General features: G+C 42.7%; 3 protein-coding genes and 1 non-coding gene across 4 annotated transcripts; 1 reads left to right on the plus strand and 3 right to left on the minus strand.

The window, feature by feature from the left end:
- Positions 1-571: 571 nt before the first annotated feature.
- haus6 (HAUS augmin-like complex, subunit 6) lies at positions 572-6,471 on the minus strand. The gene is made up of 16 exons (XM_026299393.1): positions 6,058-6,471; positions 5,811-5,906; positions 5,646-5,724; positions 5,019-5,151; positions 4,757-4,901; positions 4,372-4,434; positions 4,238-4,295; positions 3,860-4,033; positions 3,401-3,597; positions 3,081-3,210; positions 2,794-2,896; positions 2,649-2,712; positions 2,166-2,295; positions 1,946-2,044; positions 1,622-1,757; positions 572-1,438 (listed from the first exon to the last, which is right to left on the minus strand). Exons 1-16 carry the CDS (start codon positions 6,189-6,191, stop codon positions 741-743), a joined length of 2,439 nt encoding a protein of 812 aa, XP_026155178.1. The 5' UTR covers positions 6,192-6,471; the 3' UTR covers positions 572-740.
- Positions 2,448-2,578, minus strand: LOC113125766 (small Cajal body-specific RNA 8). The gene has a single exon (XR_003295182.1).
- Positions 6,472-7,238: 767 nt separating the features above from the next.
- Positions 7,239-11,897, minus strand: plaa (phospholipase A2-activating protein). Its single transcript, XM_026299409.1, has 14 exons — positions 11,669-11,897; positions 11,114-11,307; positions 10,897-10,997; positions 10,617-10,737; positions 10,303-10,470; positions 10,033-10,168; positions 9,562-9,731; positions 9,286-9,437; positions 8,990-9,209; positions 8,806-8,871; positions 8,642-8,713; positions 8,436-8,543; positions 8,082-8,252; positions 7,239-7,929 (listed from the first exon to the last, which is right to left on the minus strand). The coding sequence occupies exons 1-14, from the start codon at positions 11,815-11,817 to the stop codon at positions 7,361-7,363; spliced, it is 2,397 nt and encodes a 798-aa protein (XP_026155194.1). The 5' UTR covers positions 11,818-11,897; the 3' UTR covers positions 7,239-7,360.
- A 939-nt stretch (positions 11,898-12,836) lies between these two features.
- On the plus strand, positions 12,837-18,785 carry zdhhc21 (zDHHC palmitoyltransferase 21). Its single transcript, XM_026299352.1, has 8 exons — positions 12,837-12,926; positions 13,275-13,451; positions 13,571-13,669; positions 13,887-13,998; positions 14,274-14,412; positions 14,680-14,796; positions 15,173-15,216; positions 15,617-18,785. Exons 2-8 carry the CDS (start codon positions 13,298-13,300, stop codon positions 15,747-15,749), a joined length of 798 nt encoding a protein of 265 aa, XP_026155137.1. The 5' UTR covers positions 12,837-12,926; positions 13,275-13,297; the 3' UTR covers positions 15,750-18,785.
- The last annotated feature ends 1,335 nt before the right edge of the window (positions 18,786-20,120 follow it).

The following is a 20,120-nucleotide window of genomic DNA, read 5'->3' on the forward strand; positions in this document are numbered from 1 at the left end:
ACTCAGGTTTTTTTTCACAAAAGTTTACATTTTTATTATGAAGGTTAAACAGTTTGACTTCCTGCTGTCAGAGATTTTACTGCTGCCTTGACTTAGTTATTTTTCCTTTTGCTCCGTTTCTGACACCCCCACCGCAATTTTACACCTAGAGACGTTACACTAGTAAAAAGCAACAGGTATTAAAGGAAACATTCACACTTTGCTTCTCTCAGAAATACAGCCAGAGCAATGTTTTGTCTATTGATCTTTCACAGGATTACACAATAAATTAAAATGCAATGATAAAAACAGCAGCTTCACCTCACCTCAACATCCCACACTCCGCAGCTCGAGCTGTTTCAGACACTGGTTTAATTGATAATTCAAACTGCAGTAAGTGTAAATACTTTTTGTAGGACCGAGCTGGTACCACATGCACAGTGCAATTTAAATGTGAAGGAACCTGGACAGACGTATTTTTATTGACACAGTAAAGTTAAACAGACATGGACGAGCAGATGATGAAAATTAATATGGAAGCATAATCCATTCTTGTTCTGAGACTGCCTTCTCAGTAAGTATGAAAGGAATAAGCCTTTTACCATTTTATTGATGCACTTAATGTCTCGCCATTTTAAATTAAAACCAACAAACGACCATGTTAAACTAGCGTGTGACACACGGTAACTATACACTACTGTACAAATGTTATTTACATTCAAAAACATCAGGACGGACCAATTAAGACAGCTGAGGCTTTGTTAACACTTCATGTCATCTATCGGGGAGAATGTGATCAGTTTTGGGAAGCTGTACTCCTGTTTCTGAGGGGGTGAGTGCGTCTCCAGTTTTTCCAGATCTAGTGAGAAGACCTTGTCTGAGGCATCCACTGATGCTGCAGGCTCCATCAGCCAGTCTTTGTCCAAACCAGAAACCACATGACCAGAGAGAAGGCACACAGGCATCGTCTTTCTGTTGTCCATGAAGGAGCCACCGTCAAACGCCTGTTGTAGCTGACGACGTGTGGTTAGTGGCGACTTCTTTGCTTCAGCAGTCAAGGGGGGCAGGAGCAGCTCGTCTTCCTGCTCGCTTTTCATATTCACGGACTCGTCGTCGAGGCTCAGCAGGCTGTCGCAGCTCGGCATTTCAGGAAGGGTTTCATGATCGAGGGTGAAATGCATCGCACTGCTGCCTGTGCCACTCGGGCTGTCGGGGAGCTCAGTGTTGAAGGTGTCCCACAGCAGACTGGACTTGAGTGAGACATCCTGCTTGTAGACAGGAGGGTCACTGTGGCTGGTGGCAGTAGGGATGATAGAGCCTGAGATGGTCTGGGAGGAAGCACTGGGGCCCAGGGGGCTCAGGTGATGCATAATGCTGTTGGTCAAGTTGGGCGAGTGCTGTATTTTCTCTGCCTTGTTTTCCTCAAGTGCCTTCCGCCAGGAGCTTTTCACATCCATGACTGGGGTAAACAGAAAAGAGCAAATCATTTTACTTACTAGAAGAAAATGATGGAACGCTAAAAGTTAAAACCATGTCACTCTTCCCTCCATGTTTAAAATGAACACACACCCCAGTCATGCTCTGTCACATGCTGCTACATAAGATTTAGAGTTCAGTGAAAACATTACAGCTCATGACTTACTCAAGCTCTCTGGTGTACGAGGCAGTTGCTTTCGAGCAGAGAAAGGATCTCCATGAAGAGTGCTGAGAAGGCCCTCCAAGTCCAGACCTTTGACCCTGCCTTCTGTGGGACTGGCGGTAGCTACAGCATCTGCAAACTAACAAAGAGACTTCAGTCAAAACTGAAATCCAAGCTGCAGCTGTGCGTCTCATGTCAATTCTTCACCTCATTCCTGATGAAACAGTCATACTGCTTTAAAAATGCTATAAGGCCTTTTTTGATTATTTCCCATGGTCCAGTATTCTAACTCTGGTACTTTTATTAGTTTAAGAGCCATTACGATACCTGATCAGCCAGGTTGTCACACTCCATGTCTAATATCCGAGTATTGAGCCTCATGGGAGCCACTTTTGGAGGAACATGGGTTGTCTTCCTCACACTGACCTAAAAAAAACAAACCCATATGGTTTACAAAGAGAAACTGGTAGCAGACATTCAAATAGAGAGCGAGTCCAACAAACAAGTGTTCAAGTCAAAAACAAACATTAGCTGAAGTAAGACTAGCCTGAGGTGGTGCAGGCACAGTGGTCAGGGGAGGAGGCGTGTCGAAAAGCCAGTCGAGAGAGGTATTCGCTCGTGATGTTTGATCAGAGGCAGCAGGATTTTCAGTCTTCTCAGCTACTGCAGGGCAAGAACTGTTTCCAGGAGACATATTAAAGAGCATGTTATTCCCCTCCTTAACAGCCTGAGGTGCTAGTCCCTGAGCCAAGGCTGGATTATTCCACCCAGGTCTAAAACATTTACTGTGTTTCAGTATAATGTATAATTGAAGTCCTGAGGAATTCAACAGTGTCTGCTCCGTATCTGTCCGTGGTGATTTCCCTCAATTCACCGCGGTCATCAGAGAGCATGGATGCTGTAGGGAGGACTAGTGACGGACAGAGCACTGCTCAGGACTGCCCAGGTATCTGCCTCCCAGCACAAGAAAATACACCAAACACAATAAGGTCATCACCAAGCAAAGCTGTTCAAAGACAGGTCACAGTACCTTTTCAGAGTAGAACAAACAGGGTTGATGCTGTACTGTGATTCACCCTCCACCAGCTTCTCTTCTGAAACATCCAACAAAGTAAGATTAGAAACAAAGCTACTAACAAACTAAATATAATGCAATAAACTCTGATTCTGCTCACCAAGTAGTTTTGCTGGGTACTGGGAGAATACACTGTTTGTGTAACTAGCTTCAGCCACTGGTTCAAACGACAGTGGAGCCATCGGTGAGAGGAAGCCGAGGGCCTAAAAACAGACAGGATCAAGCTTTGCTACTACACAGGAAAAAAACAATCCATTTGCAATGAATGTTAGCATAGACATTAGCCTTTTAGCACAAAGTTAATGTCCCCAAGAACAGTATGCTAATTTAGCCGTCTTTGACATGACTAGCTCATCTGAATGAGCTGAAAATAAAAAGCCCACTCACAGGATCTTCATTCAGAAACGAGACGAGGGGGGTGTCTTTCAGGACATCCATCCATTTCCTGTCCCACTCAGTTTCCAGCTGTCTGATGCTACTCCTAACCTCAGGAATTTCTTCCTTGGAAATCTTCTGTCTGGAAGGAAAAATAAGGTTAATACACTCATATTACATTAAGCCCACAAATGCTACTCTGGCAATTCTTTCCCATGACTAAAACTCATCATTACCTTTCCAAGACAATGAACAGAGACGTCTGCTACCTAAATAAAAAAAACTACACAGTTGGAGAGTGTCTATCTTTCTTTCAGTATGGGGTAATGTACCTGAGGAGGTGGAGGTCCTGCAGCACACGGCTCATCTGCTGACATTTGTCCTGCAGGTCCTGAGGACTGAGCTGGGCTTTGGGGGCATCAGGGACCCGACAACGCTCATCCCTCAGGAGCTGCAGCGCATGATTCATCAGCTCCAACACACACAGGATGTTCAGCTGGCCAGCCTCGTACAGACTCCCTGAACTCAACTGGAGAACATGCATGCACACACAGGCTGATTCATACATCAATGTAAACGCCACATTATTAAATTAATGCTTGGACTGTTTCTCATCTGCAGCACTGGCCTTCACATTGTTTCTATCAGAAGGGCAGTTCATTGATGATTTACAGGCCAGGCCAACAGTAAAAAGACAAGTTAAACTTTTACTAAATCAAATAAATTATTGCATGCTGTAAAATGAACAGGCCTCAACTAACAGAACAGTCTGACCCATTATCATCACTCACCTGATGTGGGAGTTGTTCAATTCTCTCCAGGAGACTTTGAGGAATTTTGAGGACTCGATCAGTCCCGTCCAAGACGTATTGGTCTACATGCCCTTTCAAAACACTCCCCACTGCATTCTGGTTCTCTTTGATCGCCAACAGCATTTCATCAATGGCCGACCAGAAGGAACGCACCTTAGGACAAACAAATGTTTTTTGAGCTCTCTGAACAGATAAGGTCACAACATCTTTCTAAAACTCTTCCTGATTTTAGTTAAGCATCACCACAGCTGTGGTAAACAATCACATAAAATTAGTGTAGAAGGCAAAGTAGGAAGCAATCAGCACTGCTACAGTAAAAAAAGTACAAAACATGGCTTGTCTAAAAATATGAAATACCTTCTTGATCTTCTCAGGTAGAGAGGCTTCCATCTGTGCAGAATCATCACTGTGAAACCTGAAAGTATAAAAAAAATAAAAAAGTTAAAGTGGATAAAGTAGATTGGGTCAGAAAAAGAAAAAGTCACACGTACTTCAGAGGCTCATCATACTTGGCACCCTCTGCTCTATTATCCCTCATGGACTTTACCAGGAGCCTTGAAAGAGAAAAACAGAAAACTTAAAAATAGAACAGCAAACTAGCAGAGAGCTATGTCTGTCTACCCTGCAGGAATAATATTTCACGCTAAATAATGTTAATCTTGAGAATGTCCAACATTCAACGATTATTTGTGCACATCAGTTTCTCCATTACCCACAGCTTCACCAATTAGTGCACACAAACAGGCAGGGCTTGAAACAAACAGCCAATCCAAGTATTATACCCTCAGAGAAAGTGTACTGCAGCAGTAGAAACTCATTGTCAACTTGATACAGACATTTAATTTAACTTGAGCAGTAACCCTACCAAACACTTACTGGGCTCGTCTCTGGTACTCATGATAAAAACGATCCTGATAGACTGCAGCTTTCAAAAACCTCGCACTGATCAGGTTGAGTCTCTTCATTTCCATGTCCAGGGAGGAAGCGGGCATTGCCGCAGCCTCGGGAACCCAGCTGCCGTCTGGTATGACAACACTCAAGATCGTTAGTCCCCTGCATCCCAATTACATAGTAAGTTACACGAAACCGGATGGAAGAACACCTGGCCCGTGTCAGTTTAAGGTTTCAGTAGACCTACCTGTGGTGAATGTCTTCATTTCCTGCAGAATGACATGGTTAGCCAAATCAACCATCAAGCTGATAAACTTGGGGCCTCCAGGGGAGAGGAACAAGGACGCCACCACTTTGGACCCTGCACCAGCAGCTTCATCCTGCACACAACAAATTATGTGGTATACTAAACAGTTTAACCTGCACCAGATTTATATCACGTTTATCTTCTATAAAAACAGTTCACAAATTTTTATTGTAAGCACGTGCAGAAAGCCCAAAGGAATGATACGGCAAAGTAAGAAAAATCCCATGGATGAGTCTAAAATCTGTGAAATGCAACATGTAGATCAAGTGTGGGCAACCCATGTCGTTTAAAGGCCACTGCCCTGCTTGTTTGCCAACTACACCTGATCTTAATCACTGCTGATTACCTGGACCAGGTGTGTTCACTTAATCAGAGGGTGGAAGACACAAATTCACTTTGTCTTAATCCCTAACCCAGCCCCTTCATTTGAGATGGTACCTTCCAGCTTCTTATTGGCTTGAACCAAGTAACCAGAAGTGGGCAGAGCAGAGATACTTAAAAAAACAAGCAGGACAGTGGGACATAAAGGGTCTAAAAGTAACAGTGAAACACTGACACAACTCTTACCATTATTTCTCGCAGCCAAGAGCAGGTAACTTTGCGGAACTCAGCATCTAATTTGTGGTTCAGGACAGGCCAGCAATTCCTAACCCCAAAACAAGCGTCTTACATTTAGTAGTGTAGCAGGCACATGAACATCTGAATAACAAAGGTGACCGAGTCTTAATTCACCTGAATGCCTCATGAAATCGTGTCGGGTTGAGTTTCTCCAGCAGGAAACGGGTCACAATGTAGAAAGCACCTTTGTTTGGCTTATCAAACATATTCCTGTTGGCCACACACACAAACAAACAGATAGTCCAACACGTACTGTCAGAACCAGAACACCAGACAGGACAAAACCGTGTACAAGGATCAGTAAATGAGCCCACAGCAGGTCTCTGTCTGACCCCGTTATGAACAATTAAAGCAGACTCACGGCCCCAGGTTGGCGTGTTTCACGTTTATGACGACGTTTGACGATAATGCGGCGTCTTGTTGAAATCCCAGCCCGAGAAGAGCAAACCACAGATGTTTTCCGTTCTGTTTCTGCATCAGTGCCGGGTTGGCCATTATCTCCAGGTCCAAGAAGCAGCGTGTAGCTGGCTAATAGTAAACACGTAGCTGGCTGCTAGCGGTGGAGTTAGCTGTTAGCTAATTTAGTTAGCTTTAAGTTTGTCAAAATGCATCTAGCGTCCCGCTATTAAGTTAACAAGCTCAGCGAGGAACTGTTACAAGAACTGGAAGCCCCAAACCAGTTTGAGTTTCGTTTTAGTTCTCATCTGTAAAATATATTTGAACTCATTTACAGTCCGGAACTGGAAACTGCCACAACACAAACCGCCAAATTAGTTTCAACAACAACCCGGATATTGTTAGTAAGTACTTCCGGTGACGCAACGTCACAGCACGTCCCTAAAGGCACGTTTCTGGGATTAATGTAGGAAAAGTTAAGTCAGATGGTGTCAACCTTTGTCTGTGAGCATCTCTCCACCACAGCCTCCAGTGAGTCCAGTCACTGAACCAGCTTTTTGCACCAGTTTGACCAGCTGCCTTCCATCCCTCTGCTTTATGCTGCTTCCCCAGCAGACTGCAGCATAAAACTGCACACTGGCTGCCATAGTGTGGTAAAACGTGCAGACGTCTGAGGACCTAAGCCTCTTTAGGAAGAAAAGTCATTTCTGCTCTTTTTTTAATAATGAACATCTGTGTTCAATGACCAGTCCAATTCATTGTCCAGCTGCATCCCTACATATTTGTAGGACCACTCCAGTGTCTGAACCACAGATGTTGACTAGAAAAAGGTTTAAACCTCTAATAATCCAGTACCATCTCCTTAAAGTGAACAGGTTTTATGAAAAGTCAGGTCAAAGGTCATCAAGCACAATGTCAGTAACAGGAAAGGTTTTTTTTTCTTCCTCATTTCATCTTTCCCGTAAGGTTAATATATTTCTCTTTCCTCACGTTAAAATGTAACATGGTTGTAGTCAATAATACAAAACACATTACACAGTGTATTGTTAATACTTCCTACACATTAATCAGTTATTGTTAGTTACCCAATAAATTAGAGAAGGGGTTTTGATAAAAGTTGTTGCAATAACAAAAACACAAGCAAAGTTTGTCAGTCAGTCATTTGTCAGTTTTTTATTGCAGAATTTACAATTATTTAAGTTTCCACCACAATAAGCAGAACAGAGTAATAATAAGAAATACATACTCTTTTTTTCTAATCATTCATATCATTGTAATTCTTTTAAAACCAGCCGGCAACATTCACCCACCTTAGCTGGATCAGACACTGATGTGTACTTTGAAATCTGAGAGCTGACCCCCAGGGAGCGAGCCAGGTCCTGGGCTGTCTGATCTGAGGCTATAGTGGTTCCCAAGGCCACCAGCAGCCTAAATACAGCCTCCCTGTCTTGTACTGTCTCCAGGGCTCTACTGGCCACAGAGAGACACTGGGCCTTGGCCTCGAGGTCTGGTTGGCTGTGTAGGCAGCCAGCATAGTTAAGCACCAGAGTGGCCAGGGCAATGTGAATGTTCTTGTTGCAGACGGTGGACAGGTCGGCAGCACGTGATAGCACCATTTCACGCTGAGCCATGAGGAGGGCTCGGCCGTGCCTGCCACTGAAACAGTTACAGAGAGTCCTCAGTGCCAGCATCTGGTTGGCAGGACGCCCCTCGGGCCTCATCAGGTTTAGCAAGTGGTTGCAGAGCTGGACGCCCTCGGCCTCTCCACAGAGGCTCTGGTTAACCTGTGGGTGGCGCACCGCCAACCTCATAATATCCAGGACTGGAAACACAATGTCTATAATCCAATGGGAAAGGGGAGAGTTTGGTTAGTGAACAGTAATAAGGTGAAAAACCTTCACATTGTGTTTCTTCTGCTGTTTTGAGAATTGAAAACAAGTAAACGGACAAGAATGAAATTAATTTAACAACTGGGTCAGAATGCTGTACCTTCTGGCCAGTGCGAGGCCTTCCAAAGCACACTGATCTGTTGGATGCTCGGCAGAGGCTCGGTGGAGTTTGGCCCACAGACTGATACCAGCAGCTGCTCCAGGCTTTCCAGAATTTCCTCAGAGAGCTTGTGCTCATGAGGAGCACTTCCATTTAGCTCCTTTAACTTGGCTGGCAAGAAGAGAACAAATCTGCTCAAACCTCACACAATATGAAACATGTAAAAATGTAAAATAAAACCACAGCATCATCATCACTAGATCAACATAAGCATTTTGCTGCTCTTAGCTGAAACAGAATGGCTTTGCACAGGTTGTATTGACCCAATGTCAAATCCCATACGTGAAAACTTACCCATGATCTGCGAGGCATTGGCTTGCTCAAAGGTCACACCATCAGTTTTGGGGAAGTAAATGTTGGTTGTCATCTGTCTGAGAGCTGCAGAGGAGTAGGCACCTCCACCTGCCAAGTAGGGAGTTAGAATAAGATTCATCACTCTAGACACAAGCCAAAGGTGTTGGTTTTGCTTTCTCTTCTGCTTCGCTCAGTAAGTGGCTCACCTGTGAAGGGATCTGCCACACCTACAGGAGCACTTTGGTTTGGACCAGATCCTGGGATGTAGCGACCAGAGCCTGGGAAGACAAAAAATAAATAAAAACGCTGTTAAAATAACATCTGTGCTGATGTTCAGTTCGTGAATAACCTTGCAGTAAATACACCGTACCTGTGAAAGGATCAGCCCCAAAGCCTGGCCTGTTATCAGAAGATCCAGGGATATACCGAGCTCCTCCTGTCACATAAAGGAACCATTTAGTCTAATAACCATCCAATACTGTAATGAAAATCCAAAACTTGAATTAATATATAAAGTCCTAAGATTAAAAAACAAAAAGTATTTTTGACCTCACCAGTGAAAGGGTCGCCACCAGCAGGCTGGGCTGGTCCCACCACATGACCTTTGGTGTTTTCTATGATAAAATTGGCAACCTGGTCGAGGAACATCGGACTGAGGTCATTCTTCTGCAAGAAGTTGTGTGCTGTCAGCCAGGGGTCCTCTGACACGTTGTAAGGCAGCTTCATGGAAGGTCCTCCCTCATTCACGTCGATGGTAAAGACATAGTCGTACTCCTGAAGGGAGATCAGGTTGTTCATGGCTGTTTTCATGCATGCATCATTTGCCCTGACAGTGAGCTTAATGCTTTACCTTTCCTTCGTACATCACGCTCTTAGACGTCTGTTCGTTCGAACCTCCGACCACATCTCCAATTTTCATCCAGCGGTCATCACTGACACTCCATTGATATGCCTCCACCTTCTGACCCTCTTTAATGAGCCGCGTCTGTCCATCACGATTCCCTGGAAAAAATAAGCAAACAAATGCATCCTGATGCATTCTGGAACAGAGCAGCAGGGATCACCAGACATCACATTCACTGATTTTATTCATAATAGAAATATAAATACAGCTCTATTTTGTTACCAGGCTCATTAAGGTGTTCCCGTCCAGGAAGATCCTCCAGTTTGATGTCTCCGAGGTCTCCTGTCTTGGGGTCAATGGTGGCGTTGGACAGTTCATCTTCAAAGGCCTGTAGGTCCTCTGCACTGGCCATGCGGTCCTCAACTTCCGTAAACACACGGATAATGCCGTCACTGCGAGCAGAGGAGCAGCACATTTTAGCCCCAGGACAACATACTGTTCTCCGTTCATCTAAGAATCACTATTATGTGATTGCAGCAACAAAACAAAAACAACTGTAATTGTTTAAAAAAAAGTCATTTGTCCCATTTGCTGTGGATATTCTTAATTCAACTGGGATCTGACACATCTGTCAGCCCCAGATTTTTTTTTTTCTTTTACATATTTATACTGATCATACAAATGCATTTAAATATTTATGCTGAGATCAAGAAAGGGATTGTGGACTAAGTATTCCAAATGCTGTTCTGTTACCTGGCTCCAACAACTATGTCTCCATTAGGTAGAATACAGCAGCACCAGACAGACTGGGCAGGCAGGCGGATGGTCTGAGTGCACTCTCCCTTCCTCCATATCCTCAAAGTCCTGTCCTCTCCTGTGCTTATGAAATCTGACAAAAACACAAAGCATCAGTCTGTAGTCAGAAAAACAGATGTGGATGCATGTTCAGTAAATAACCAAGCATGTGATTGGTTATATACACATTAGAAGTAGCCCTTTGAATCTTAACAGAAGCGAACAAACCTTGGCCATTGGGGAAAACTGCTAAGCTGTAGATGTAGTTGGTGTGGCTATAATAGACCTGAACACAGTCGCCTGTCACCAGCCACCTTCTGATAGTGGCATCATTGCTGCAAGAGAAGAACTCAGTGTTGCTGATCACAGCTAGTCCCCTTACACAGTCCTCATGACCTAGAATCAAAGAAAAAAATACTGTTGTGTTTGGAATTACAGTAGAATCAAGATTTGATTCCACACTGATCCATACCCGCATTAACCCTAACCCAAAAAGATAAAAACACTTTATTTACTTATGTTAACAACCTGCAAACACTCACCTGTAAACGTCTTCTCACATCTGCCAGCTTTCCAAAGCTTTATGGTCTTATCCGCTGATCCAGATAGCATAAGACCTTGCTCAGGTAATATGATCACTGCCCATACTGCTGCAGAGTGGCCCTGTAGCAAAACCCAGAAGCAGATAGCAGGTTCTGTTACTATATTAACTTGTCAATCACAGTCAGTTTCAGAGAAGGCAAGTGTTGACAACTGCCCCTTCTGGGAAACCATTTCAGACACATTGCAGTAATATGTACCATCAGTGAAGCATCACCATACCTGCAAGGTCATCATGCAGTTCTCATTGAGCCACACTTTAGCTGTGGTGTCCCAGGAGCCACTCAAAAGTGTCCCAAACTTCCCAGATGACAGAGTGCAAACTGTGGAGATTAAATGCTAGAAAGCTGGAGCCAAATACTTGATAACAGAACAAACGAGACACTTCTCAGTTTGAATACATGGTCAGAGTAAATTATTTAAAAAAAAAAAAACTGACCTGTATTTTTGTGACCCTTAAGAGTAAATAAGGGCTGTGGTCGGTCCAGTGTGAAAATACAAATGTTGTTATCATTTCCTCCTGTGGCAATAAGCCCTCTGGGATATGTTTCATTGGGTGCTATGATGCATACACAGGATATAAAGTTTGCGTGGCCAGACAGGCAGTGCATCTCCGTGAAGCCTTTGTCTGGGCTGTCAAAGAAGGAGCAAAACATGAAAAATAGTTACTGGTGTGGTAACAATGTAAGGACGACTGGTAAATGGACTGACAGAAAAAGACCACTTCAAATCCGGTGAATTAAGCAGCTACTCCAACATGCGTCCTGTCTGCTAAAGGAGATGCAGCTACTTCAATGACAAAGCTAATTTGACAATGCGCTTATTAGCTATCGTAGCTACCAACGCTAACACTCAGGTATGACTACTAAATAACTCCAAAACAAGTTGTTATTTGCTTTGCTTCTTGTCTTCATTGCGACCATTTTTATACCCTGAAATAAACCGTTGATAACCATCACAATTGGTTATACAGCAGCCGGCTAATGCTAGCTACCTTGGGCTTGGTACCCAGATCCTTCCGGTCCGGTCTCTAGAAACGGACACGAAAGCTCCTTCTGGAAAAGCAGCAGCCGCGAGTCCCCTAACGTCCATTTCATGACCCGGGATGGAGCACCTGAGTTTATATGAGTTACACGACGCCATTTCGCTCCGACAACACAATAAAACTTCCACAGCAATGTGGTGCTAAGCGGTGCTGTTGTCAACAAACACAGCCGCTTGAAGCTAGCGGAAGTTGAAATACGTCATTTCTTGTCAGTTAGTTTAAAAAAAAATTAAAAAAAAAAAAAATCTTTTGATTTAAATTAAAATTTAACGATCAACGATGGTAATGTCCAATCACTGTCATTAAGAATGTGTATTCACAATTAAAACAAATAAAAAATACTAGAATAGAAAAAAATCAAATCGCCGCCACATGCATTGGCGATATTTGACCAGAAGGAAGCAGCAGACTGTTTTCTCAGTTGCCGTGGTGCACTGCGCCCCAGGGCCCCCCGCCCACCTGTGCACCGGCTCTGCACCAAGACGCCGTAAACAGGCCGGATACAGCTACAAACCCCGGGACAGTGGCGTTAAAATAAAAGCATAACATTTCTCAGTGAGAGCATCAACCACGTCCAAATAAACAGGCCTCTCTTCTGTCCCAAACACATTAAAGGGCATTCATGTGCAGGACCTTCATTTCATGTGAGTTATATTTTGAATTTATATTTAAAAAGCGATTGTGTGTCCAGTATGACTAGTTTACGTGACTGTAATGGGGCAGTATAACCAGTAAAATCGAGTCCTTCTTGCCAAGACGTGACTACATCTAATACCCGAAGTATTTAAAATATTTTTTTTCTTCCTCAGTTTACTTTTCCTACTCTTGTGGGGTATATTTTAAGCTTTTATGGACCACTCAGCCTCCCTTCCAGTTTAAATCACCCTAAAGGGCCAGTCAAACCAGTGAAGTGTGCAGTCAGTAATTCATTATTATTATTTTTACATATAAATGTATTTATTTTAATTAAAATCACTCCATATTTAATAAAAAAATCTCAATTTAATGTACTGGATGGATGTACTTTGCAGACCTACTTATCAGGATTCGTTATTACTATATTTCCATCGGAGGGTTTTATTTTGAAACCTCAACGAAGCGGAAACGCGGTGTGTGGCACAAGCCCTGGTCCAGTCCAGCCCACAGAGGCTCGGATGAGGAAGTAGCTCCACTGATACGTGAAGACAACAGGACAGCTGCTATAAAAGTAGGTATCTGTTTTTATTTTAGCTCATGAAATCGTGACTGAGTGTAAAAATGGGGGGTTACGTAATTCGCGTGTGAACACGTGTGACTGAGACGGGGTTTGCAGAGCTCCAGAGCCAAGCCCATCACACGGCTGTCAGAGCTGCAGGGCTGTGGGTGATGGAGCAGCAGGGGTTTTCACTATCAGGGCCATGAGGGATGTTTAGGCAGGCTGGACACCATGGGATGAAACCTCCACACGGGCCTGAGTGGGTTTGGAAACCAGCCCAGCCTGTTTGGAGGTTTCGTATCATGGTGTCCTGCTTTGTTTTCAATAAACCCAACATCAGCTGGAACTGTGCATCTGTAGACCTCAGTGGAGTCCCAGCAGCCATGAAGCTTCGACTGCACTTCGTGGTGGACCCCATGGGCTGGCTGTGCATCAGCCTGGTGTTTGGGATCTGGCTCTACAACACCTTCTTCATTCCTAAACTGGTTCTTCTTCCACACTACAATGAGGGACACATCCCCTGGGCCATAGTTGTTTGTGAGTATCTGTGTTTCCACTTCATCAGTTCCTTGTTGACACATGCTTTGGGAATTTTAACATGAGGTACAGTTGCCCACGTACTTTAAAAGAGAACTAAATGTTGTGTATTCCTTCAGGTTATTACATGTCATCAGCCCTCTGCATAGTGGCTCTGTTTAGAGCTTCCACGGCAGATCCTGGTCGTCTTCCTGTGGACCCCCACATACCTCACTCAGGTATGGATACGGGGAAACCCACCTCATTATCTAATTCCTTTACTTTTAAATCTACGGTTTGTCGTCTGCTGTTCTTCTGATTGTGCCTGTTTGTTTTCTTTTACTGTGTAAATCTTTAAAAATGACTGAACATGGTCAAACTAGCGACATATGTCCCTAAATCGAGGCGATGTCCCTGCGCTCTGTTATCAGCTTGATTCTCGTCTTTGTGTTGCAGAACGAGAACACTGGGAGTTGTGCAATAAGTGCAACTTAATGAGACCAAAAAGGTCGCACCACTGCAGTCGCTGTGGCCACTGTGTCCGCAGGATGGACCACCACTGTCCATGGTAAGGACTCGTAAAATCTCGTGAAGGTATCACTTTATATATCACACCTGAACTGTATGGCTAAATGTAGAAATAAGCAGTTTACACCAGTATTGAGGTACATTCCTCTTTCTGTGCTTAACTGATGATCTTTGGATTATTTTTTATCATTGAAATTGACAGTAAGATATTAAACATTTTCTTTCTACAGCTTCAGTCCAGGCTTCAGACCACATCATATATAAACACAACACTATACAAGATCACTTGCTAACTTCAGTTTATTTTCTTTCCAGGATTAACAACTGTGTGGGAGAAGACAACCACTGGCTCTTCCTGCAGCTGTGTTTCTACGCTCAGGTCCTCAGTCTGTTCACCCTGGTACTGGACTTCTGCCAGTATTATTACTTCCAGCCACTGACAGGACTAGACCAGGTACATTCCCCTCCTCAGATAACACCATGGTGTTTTGACAGTGGATACACTGCAGGCATGCCTGTGTACGGCTTCATTGTTTTATTTGATTATCCTAAAGCCCATCTGTAAAATTGGTACAACAGCTGCACTGAACGTTTTGCTGAGACTGGTACAACGGTGGTAAAAGGAAGAAGTTAATATTTTACTGAGGAAATAAAGCCCCCACATGGAGCTGTAAGATTATAAGATAAGAACATGGGTTGTCGTTACCTTTATCTTTGCCAGGAGGTGTTTACAACCCGCCATGAACTGGCTCTCCTGCGAGTCTCGGCGCTCATGGGTGTGGTCATGTTCGGGGGCATGTCGAGCCTGTTTTACACTCAGATGACAGGCATCCTCTCCGTGAGTACTGAACAGTGACTAAAGGACAAACGATCTCTTTCCAAATGACGTTTTCTGCTGCAGTTGTGTTGATGTGATCGTGTCTTATTGTAACTGTTTAGTGTGTCAGTTTGAGGGATCAGGAGAACGATGATGGCGGTTCTGTCTTTTCAAAATAGATCTAGGAATAACAAAGCAGCAGCACAAAGCTTCAGACGCAGGGCACAAAAATAAAACAGCCGATGCCCATAATGCAGTGATCAATCGAGAAGAGGCTGTTTGCCTGGCAGATGTGGTTGCATCTGGAATATCCAGATAAACACATTTATGTACCTGATCAGACTCCATTGTGATGGAGCTTATTTTGAAGTGTTCCTTCCTGTTCCTCCTCTTGCAGGACACTACAACGATTGAGAAGATGGCTCATTTCTCCAATGAAATGTGAGTACCAGGAATAGCTGGCTCTGGCTCTAGAGGAATAGTTGGATATTTTGGGAAATGCACTTACTCGCCTTGTTACCAAGAGTTAGCTGAGAAAATCAATATCACTTTAATATCACATCAAGATGGAGCCAGCAGCCGCTTAGGCTAGCTTAGCAAACACAATGGAAACAGTGAGGGGGAGGTTAGCTTGTCAGAGGCAGGCTGCAAAATGACAATGTAGTGTAGATTAGTCTGGTCTCAGCTTCAGTAAACAGCTGAGTTTGCATTTCCAGTTTCATATTGATATTGAAAGATGTGTATGTGGTATCGATCTTCTCAGTTAACTCAGTAAGAGAGTTTTTAAAATATTTTATACACGTTTTTAGCAAAGATAATTTGCCCCTTTTTTCCCTTCCAGATACGGCTCAAAGCGATCCTGGCAGTGGGCGCTGGCTGAAGTCTGCGGCACTCGCTGGAAGTTCCTGTGGTTCATTCCTCTACGAAGCAGGCAGCCGCTCCAAGCCAGCCACCACTTCCGAACCCCCGTGTAGCCCGGCAGGACTTCCCCTACCTCCTGCCCGCACAGACGGGAGCTGCTGCCTTGATGAAACGCTGTACACTCACATAAGGAATCTGTCTGCTCCACTTCACCATCCTGTTCTGTGCTATGGGAGCTGGGCAGCAGCTTTGGTTTGTCAGTGGATACTCGAAGCTTTTTCTTTTTTTGCCTTTCTCTAGAAGGCAAAGCCTGGCAGTAAACAGGGTCAACAAACACCTTTGGGAGTGATGGGAAAACGTTGCTTTTTTACTCACTGTGACTGCAGCTTTCAGCGTCTGGAAACCACTTTTAATGGCTAATTGCATCAGAAGGATGGAAACCTTCACATGAAGTCGGCTGGTGAAAGGGACGCCTCTCAGGTTACTTTAATAAAGAGCCTTTACTACTGACCTTTAATCAGCTACAGGCAGAACTAGTGAACTACAGTGTGTCTATTAGAAAGGCATTTTTTTTTGTATAAGGTTCGTGCCTTGTTTCTTTCAGCCTTTTTATGTGTCACGCATGAGCAGTGTTTTAGCTTTATGTTGTCTGGTTGCTGAGCCTCCAGCTTGGACGTGTTCCTGTGCGTAGACAAAGTTTGATGATTCATGATTGTTTTCTTGCACTGTTTTATCTATGAAGCACTGTTTTATGAAGCATGGCCACAGAACAAAGGTAACAACATGAACACCAACATGAACACGAACATGAACACACATACGTCATCTTTTTTTGGCACCTGACCAGCCAGCTGTGAAGATGTGTAATAAGAAGCCGAGCGTTAACACTATACCATGATCACAGTTAATATCGTGGACCCCTTATTGAAGAGGTTCCAGTTTTACTGATAGTTTTTTTTAATGAAAACTTTAAATCCCTCTGATTATTTTACAGGAATATTTTCACAATTTAGAATTTTACTTTCTTACTGAAAGTCAGATAAGACGCTTGGTTTGCTTGGCTCAGTCTGATGAAATTTATTTTCCTTTTAGACATTAACTTCCTGTCAAACCACAGTTTGGTTTGAGTTTTTAGCAGATTAAACTGAAGACAATATGTTAATTTTATGGTTACTCTTTCGACGTGCTCGTAGGTGGGTTATGTCACTTTTAGACAGACCATTTCATACAAAAACTACCCACACTAACAAAGAAGTGGAGAAGCTCTACAGATACAAAAAGTAAATGGTAAAGGTTGTTTCCACTTTTCTTCTTCTTTAGGCCAAACTATGTTAACTGACTGCTGGCTGAGGGTCCACGTACGAAAGCCAACAAGCGTATTTCAAAAGACTCTTGGCTTATTTCTTTTTATGAGTCTGTTTAGTTTAAGTCGATACTTTTACAGAGCACTGGCACAAATCTTTGAAACATCCTTCATTTTATACTGCTGACAATCTCATTTGCTCTTATTTAAGTGCTGCAGCTTTTAATAGTTAGGTCTTAAATGTGTCTGAACAAGAGGCTTCATCAATGTGCATTTACAAACCTAGCAGATTTAGCAGCTAGTTACCACTTGACACAACACTGAAAATTTATTTATGCTGGTTTTCCACTAAGTGTGTTTAAAGATTTTTATTGAATTCTGTAACTGGACTAAAGGAGACGATGATCCAGCGTGTAATAACACTAGCATAGCGTGGTTGTCTTTGTATGTTATACTTATCAATCCCGTAGCTACTGTAATACTGTATATAAACAAAGCTTCTCATGTGTGGGAGATATTACAATATCCAAGTAGTTTTAAGTGCCTGTTTAAGTCTTGATTTTTACACTCTACTTCATCATCGTCACGTTGGTGTCCATACAAGCCAAAGACCCCGGGGAAGTGTTGCAATAATCAGCAGGCGTTCATTAAAAGCATGTCTCAGTAAATGTTCGTTGGTAGCGGTTCAATATGCACTGTTCATTTCCACTTTACCATAGATACCATCTGTTTACTGCATCTTTATTTGACATCGTTTCATTTAAAGTGTGTCTGTTGTTTTATTCATATCTCTAGTTAAGTGTGTTTTGCTCAGTGGTTTTTATAAATCTGATTCAGGTTTTTTTTTTTTGTGACTGGTACTAAATGGAAGTGGTACTGGTAAAACACTCACGGTTTCTTTTATATAGGCGTAATTTTTGAAAGCAATAAGCATTGTGTCTGTTATTGTCATAACATATGTATTGTGAAGTGTACCTGGACAGCTGGGTTTCAGTCATTGCGCCCTAACCAGTGGTTTGTCAGTACTTCAGTAACCTCAGCCAAGATTAGCACTACTGTAGCTGCTCGTGTGTAGATTTACAGCTTCAAATTAACAACATGTCAGCTGCAACACCTCATGTTGCTGGTAACCGAATAACAGAAAGGCCTGAGTTCATTTGTTTTGAATCCAGCCTGGAGGTGTGAACATTTCAGAGCGGCTGTGCTCGCTCCCGTCCTTTCACAGCTGTTGTCTGGCGTCTCCCAGGGCTCTTTGTTCGGATCTGTGCTGTTGTGTTCACTTGGTTTTTTTTTGCTGTTTTTTATTTTGTTTTTTGTTCTTTGTTCAGACCTCAAACAGTTTTGTGAAATAAATTATAACCAATTAAATATCATGCTAGAAAAACTGTATTAAGTGTGATCATAGAAAATATCATAGTATATTCTAATAAATTAGATTCTGAATAAGTTTGAGCCGATTCTTTTCTCCTTTGTGAACTTGAGCAGCTTAAATTCTGGCTGCAGCTGAAGCTTTGAATTTGTTTGTACTGAAATGCGTAAAACATGTAATGTTCCATTAACAGCATTTATTAAAGTGGATATACTGACTATAAGGCTCAGTGGGAATTAGCAGCAAACCTTTAATCTTGTTTAACCATAGCGCTTATCAGTGGAAACTTGAAACTGAGAAACTCGTAGAAGGTTATCCTGATGACCCCGTAAACCTTGCTGCACTCCTACACCCACACAGCAGCTGCAGCTTGCTAATTTACTGGAAGATATGGTTTGCCTGCAGGTATATGGAGCTTTCATGCAAGTCAAAATACAGCTGAACACATTAAACTACACTAGAAAGGGCATGTAATGTTCAAACAGTGTGTGGATATTGCTGTAGAAATATGTCAGAGAGCTAATGCTACTTGAACTTCGCAAACATGCTTCTGTCTTTGGGGTATTTTCATTTTAAAGTACTTAAAACTTACGATTATCACATTTTTGTCAGTTCCTGTGTTTATAATACACATCTGAACAAAGAGCCTTGTGTGTTTCCTGTAATGTGGAAAGTGCCAACACCTCGTGAGAAACAACCAAAGTCTACACATGAACAGTGGTAGAAAAGGTAAAACTATGTACAAATACTCCATTAACAACATTCCAACCCTCCTCAGGTAATTACACAAGTAGTACCAGGAAAACCTTCTGACTGACTGCAGAGATAATCAGAGGGAGGCAGTGTACAATTGTAATGGGCTTGTCTCGGATGTCGGACTATTTGAATAGCTCTGTAAATGACACCTGAGTCAACACACAACAATGGAAATCACTTTTAAAATATAACAATGTTTGTGTTGTGTGAGTATATCATTCATTTTGACAGACTATGAGAGGTAGCAGCTAATGCAGCTAATGTGAATTGTAGTGGAGCTGAAGTAGCATGAAATACAAATACTCAAAACTGTACTTGACCTTGAATAAGAGCATGACCTGAGTAAATATTTTGCGTTTCACTCAGCTAGTGAATATAAACCGAAGTTGGAGTTTCTGTAGGTGCTGTTAATAAAAGGCAAAACGAACAGTTAATAAAGAGTAAAATGAAATGTGACACTTCTGCTCTATTAGCTTCCTACCTCTCTCCTTAAATTATCAGCAGAGGATATTAACTTCAAACAAAAAAAGCATTTTATTCAATTATGCGTCACACAAAGAGCCCAGGCAGCAGGTCAGTTGTCTCATACCGACTGGTCATTATCCTGAAAAGTTCTTAAGTCTCATTGAGGCGTGTGTAATGTGTGCACAATCCGTGAACGGCAGCCGTGTGTGTGTGTTGTGTAGAGTGCTGTTAACGTGCACTCACACAAACACTCACACACACACACACACACAGCCCTAACAAAGTTACCACGAAGTTATTATTTATTTACAGTGACTCCCACTAATGACTGAAGTGACAGATGGATTTAAGATTGATGAATCATCATTATTATCATCATCATTATCATTGGGAAGAGCCAATTAAATCTCCATTACAACATGGCTGCTAAAAAACACATAACCCATCTGATATTTCACACCATCCTCCAGGTTATGACGAGTGCACGTAGATTAGCTGTCTTTAAATTAACCTTTTCAGTCTCTGCCGACTCCGAACGTTCCAGCCTAGAAAAGAAGAATTAGTGTCCGTAATAAAAATATATTAGAAGAA

This window comes from Mastacembelus armatus, chromosome 18 (assembly GCF_900324485.2).
Source record: "Mastacembelus armatus chromosome 18, fMasArm1.2, whole genome shotgun sequence".
NCBI classification, from domain to species: domain Eukaryota; kingdom Metazoa; phylum Chordata; class Actinopteri; order Synbranchiformes; family Mastacembelidae; genus Mastacembelus; species Mastacembelus armatus.

What these genes read in the sequence shown, in the direction of transcription:
- haus6 (XM_026299393.1), bottom strand. Translation starts at nt 6,191, where the DNA reads ATGGCCAACCCGGCACTGATGCAGAAACAGAACGGAAAACATCTGTGG. An exon ending in CAGGACCTCCACCTCCTCAG is followed by an intron (nt 3,211 to 3,400) that starts GTACATTACCCC and finishes TTTTCCTTCCAG; the next exon opens with ACAGAAGATTTCCAAGGAAG. An exon ending in CTGTGCCTGCACCACCTCAG is followed by an intron (nt 2,045 to 2,165) that starts GCTAGTCTTACT and finishes TGTTTTTTTTAG; the next exon opens with GTCAGTGTGAGGAAGACAAC.
- zdhhc21 (XM_026299352.1), top strand. Translation starts at nt 13,298, where the DNA reads ATGAAGCTTCGACTGCACTTCGTGGTGGACCCCATGGGCTGGCTGTGC. An exon ending in AGATGACAGGCATCCTCTCC is followed by an intron (nt 14,797 to 15,172) that starts GTGAGTACTGAA and finishes CTCCTCTTGCAG; the next exon opens with GACACTACAACGATTGAGAA. An exon ending in GCTCATTTCTCCAATGAAAT is followed by an intron (nt 15,217 to 15,616) that starts GTGAGTACCAGG and finishes TTTCCCTTCCAG; the next exon opens with ATACGGCTCAAAGCGATCCT.
- plaa (XM_026299409.1), bottom strand. Translation starts at nt 11,817, where the DNA reads ATGGCGTCGTGTAACTCATATAAACTCAGGTGCTCCATCCCGGGTCAT. An exon ending in ACTGCATGATGACCTTGCAG is followed by an intron (nt 10,738 to 10,896) that starts GTATGGTGATGC and finishes GTTTTGCTACAG; the next exon opens with GGCCACTCTGCAGCAGTATG. An exon ending in TGTGGCAGATCCCTTCACAG is followed by an intron (nt 8,544 to 8,641) that starts GTGAGCCACTTA and finishes CCTACTTGGCAG; the next exon opens with GTGGAGGTGCCTACTCCTCT.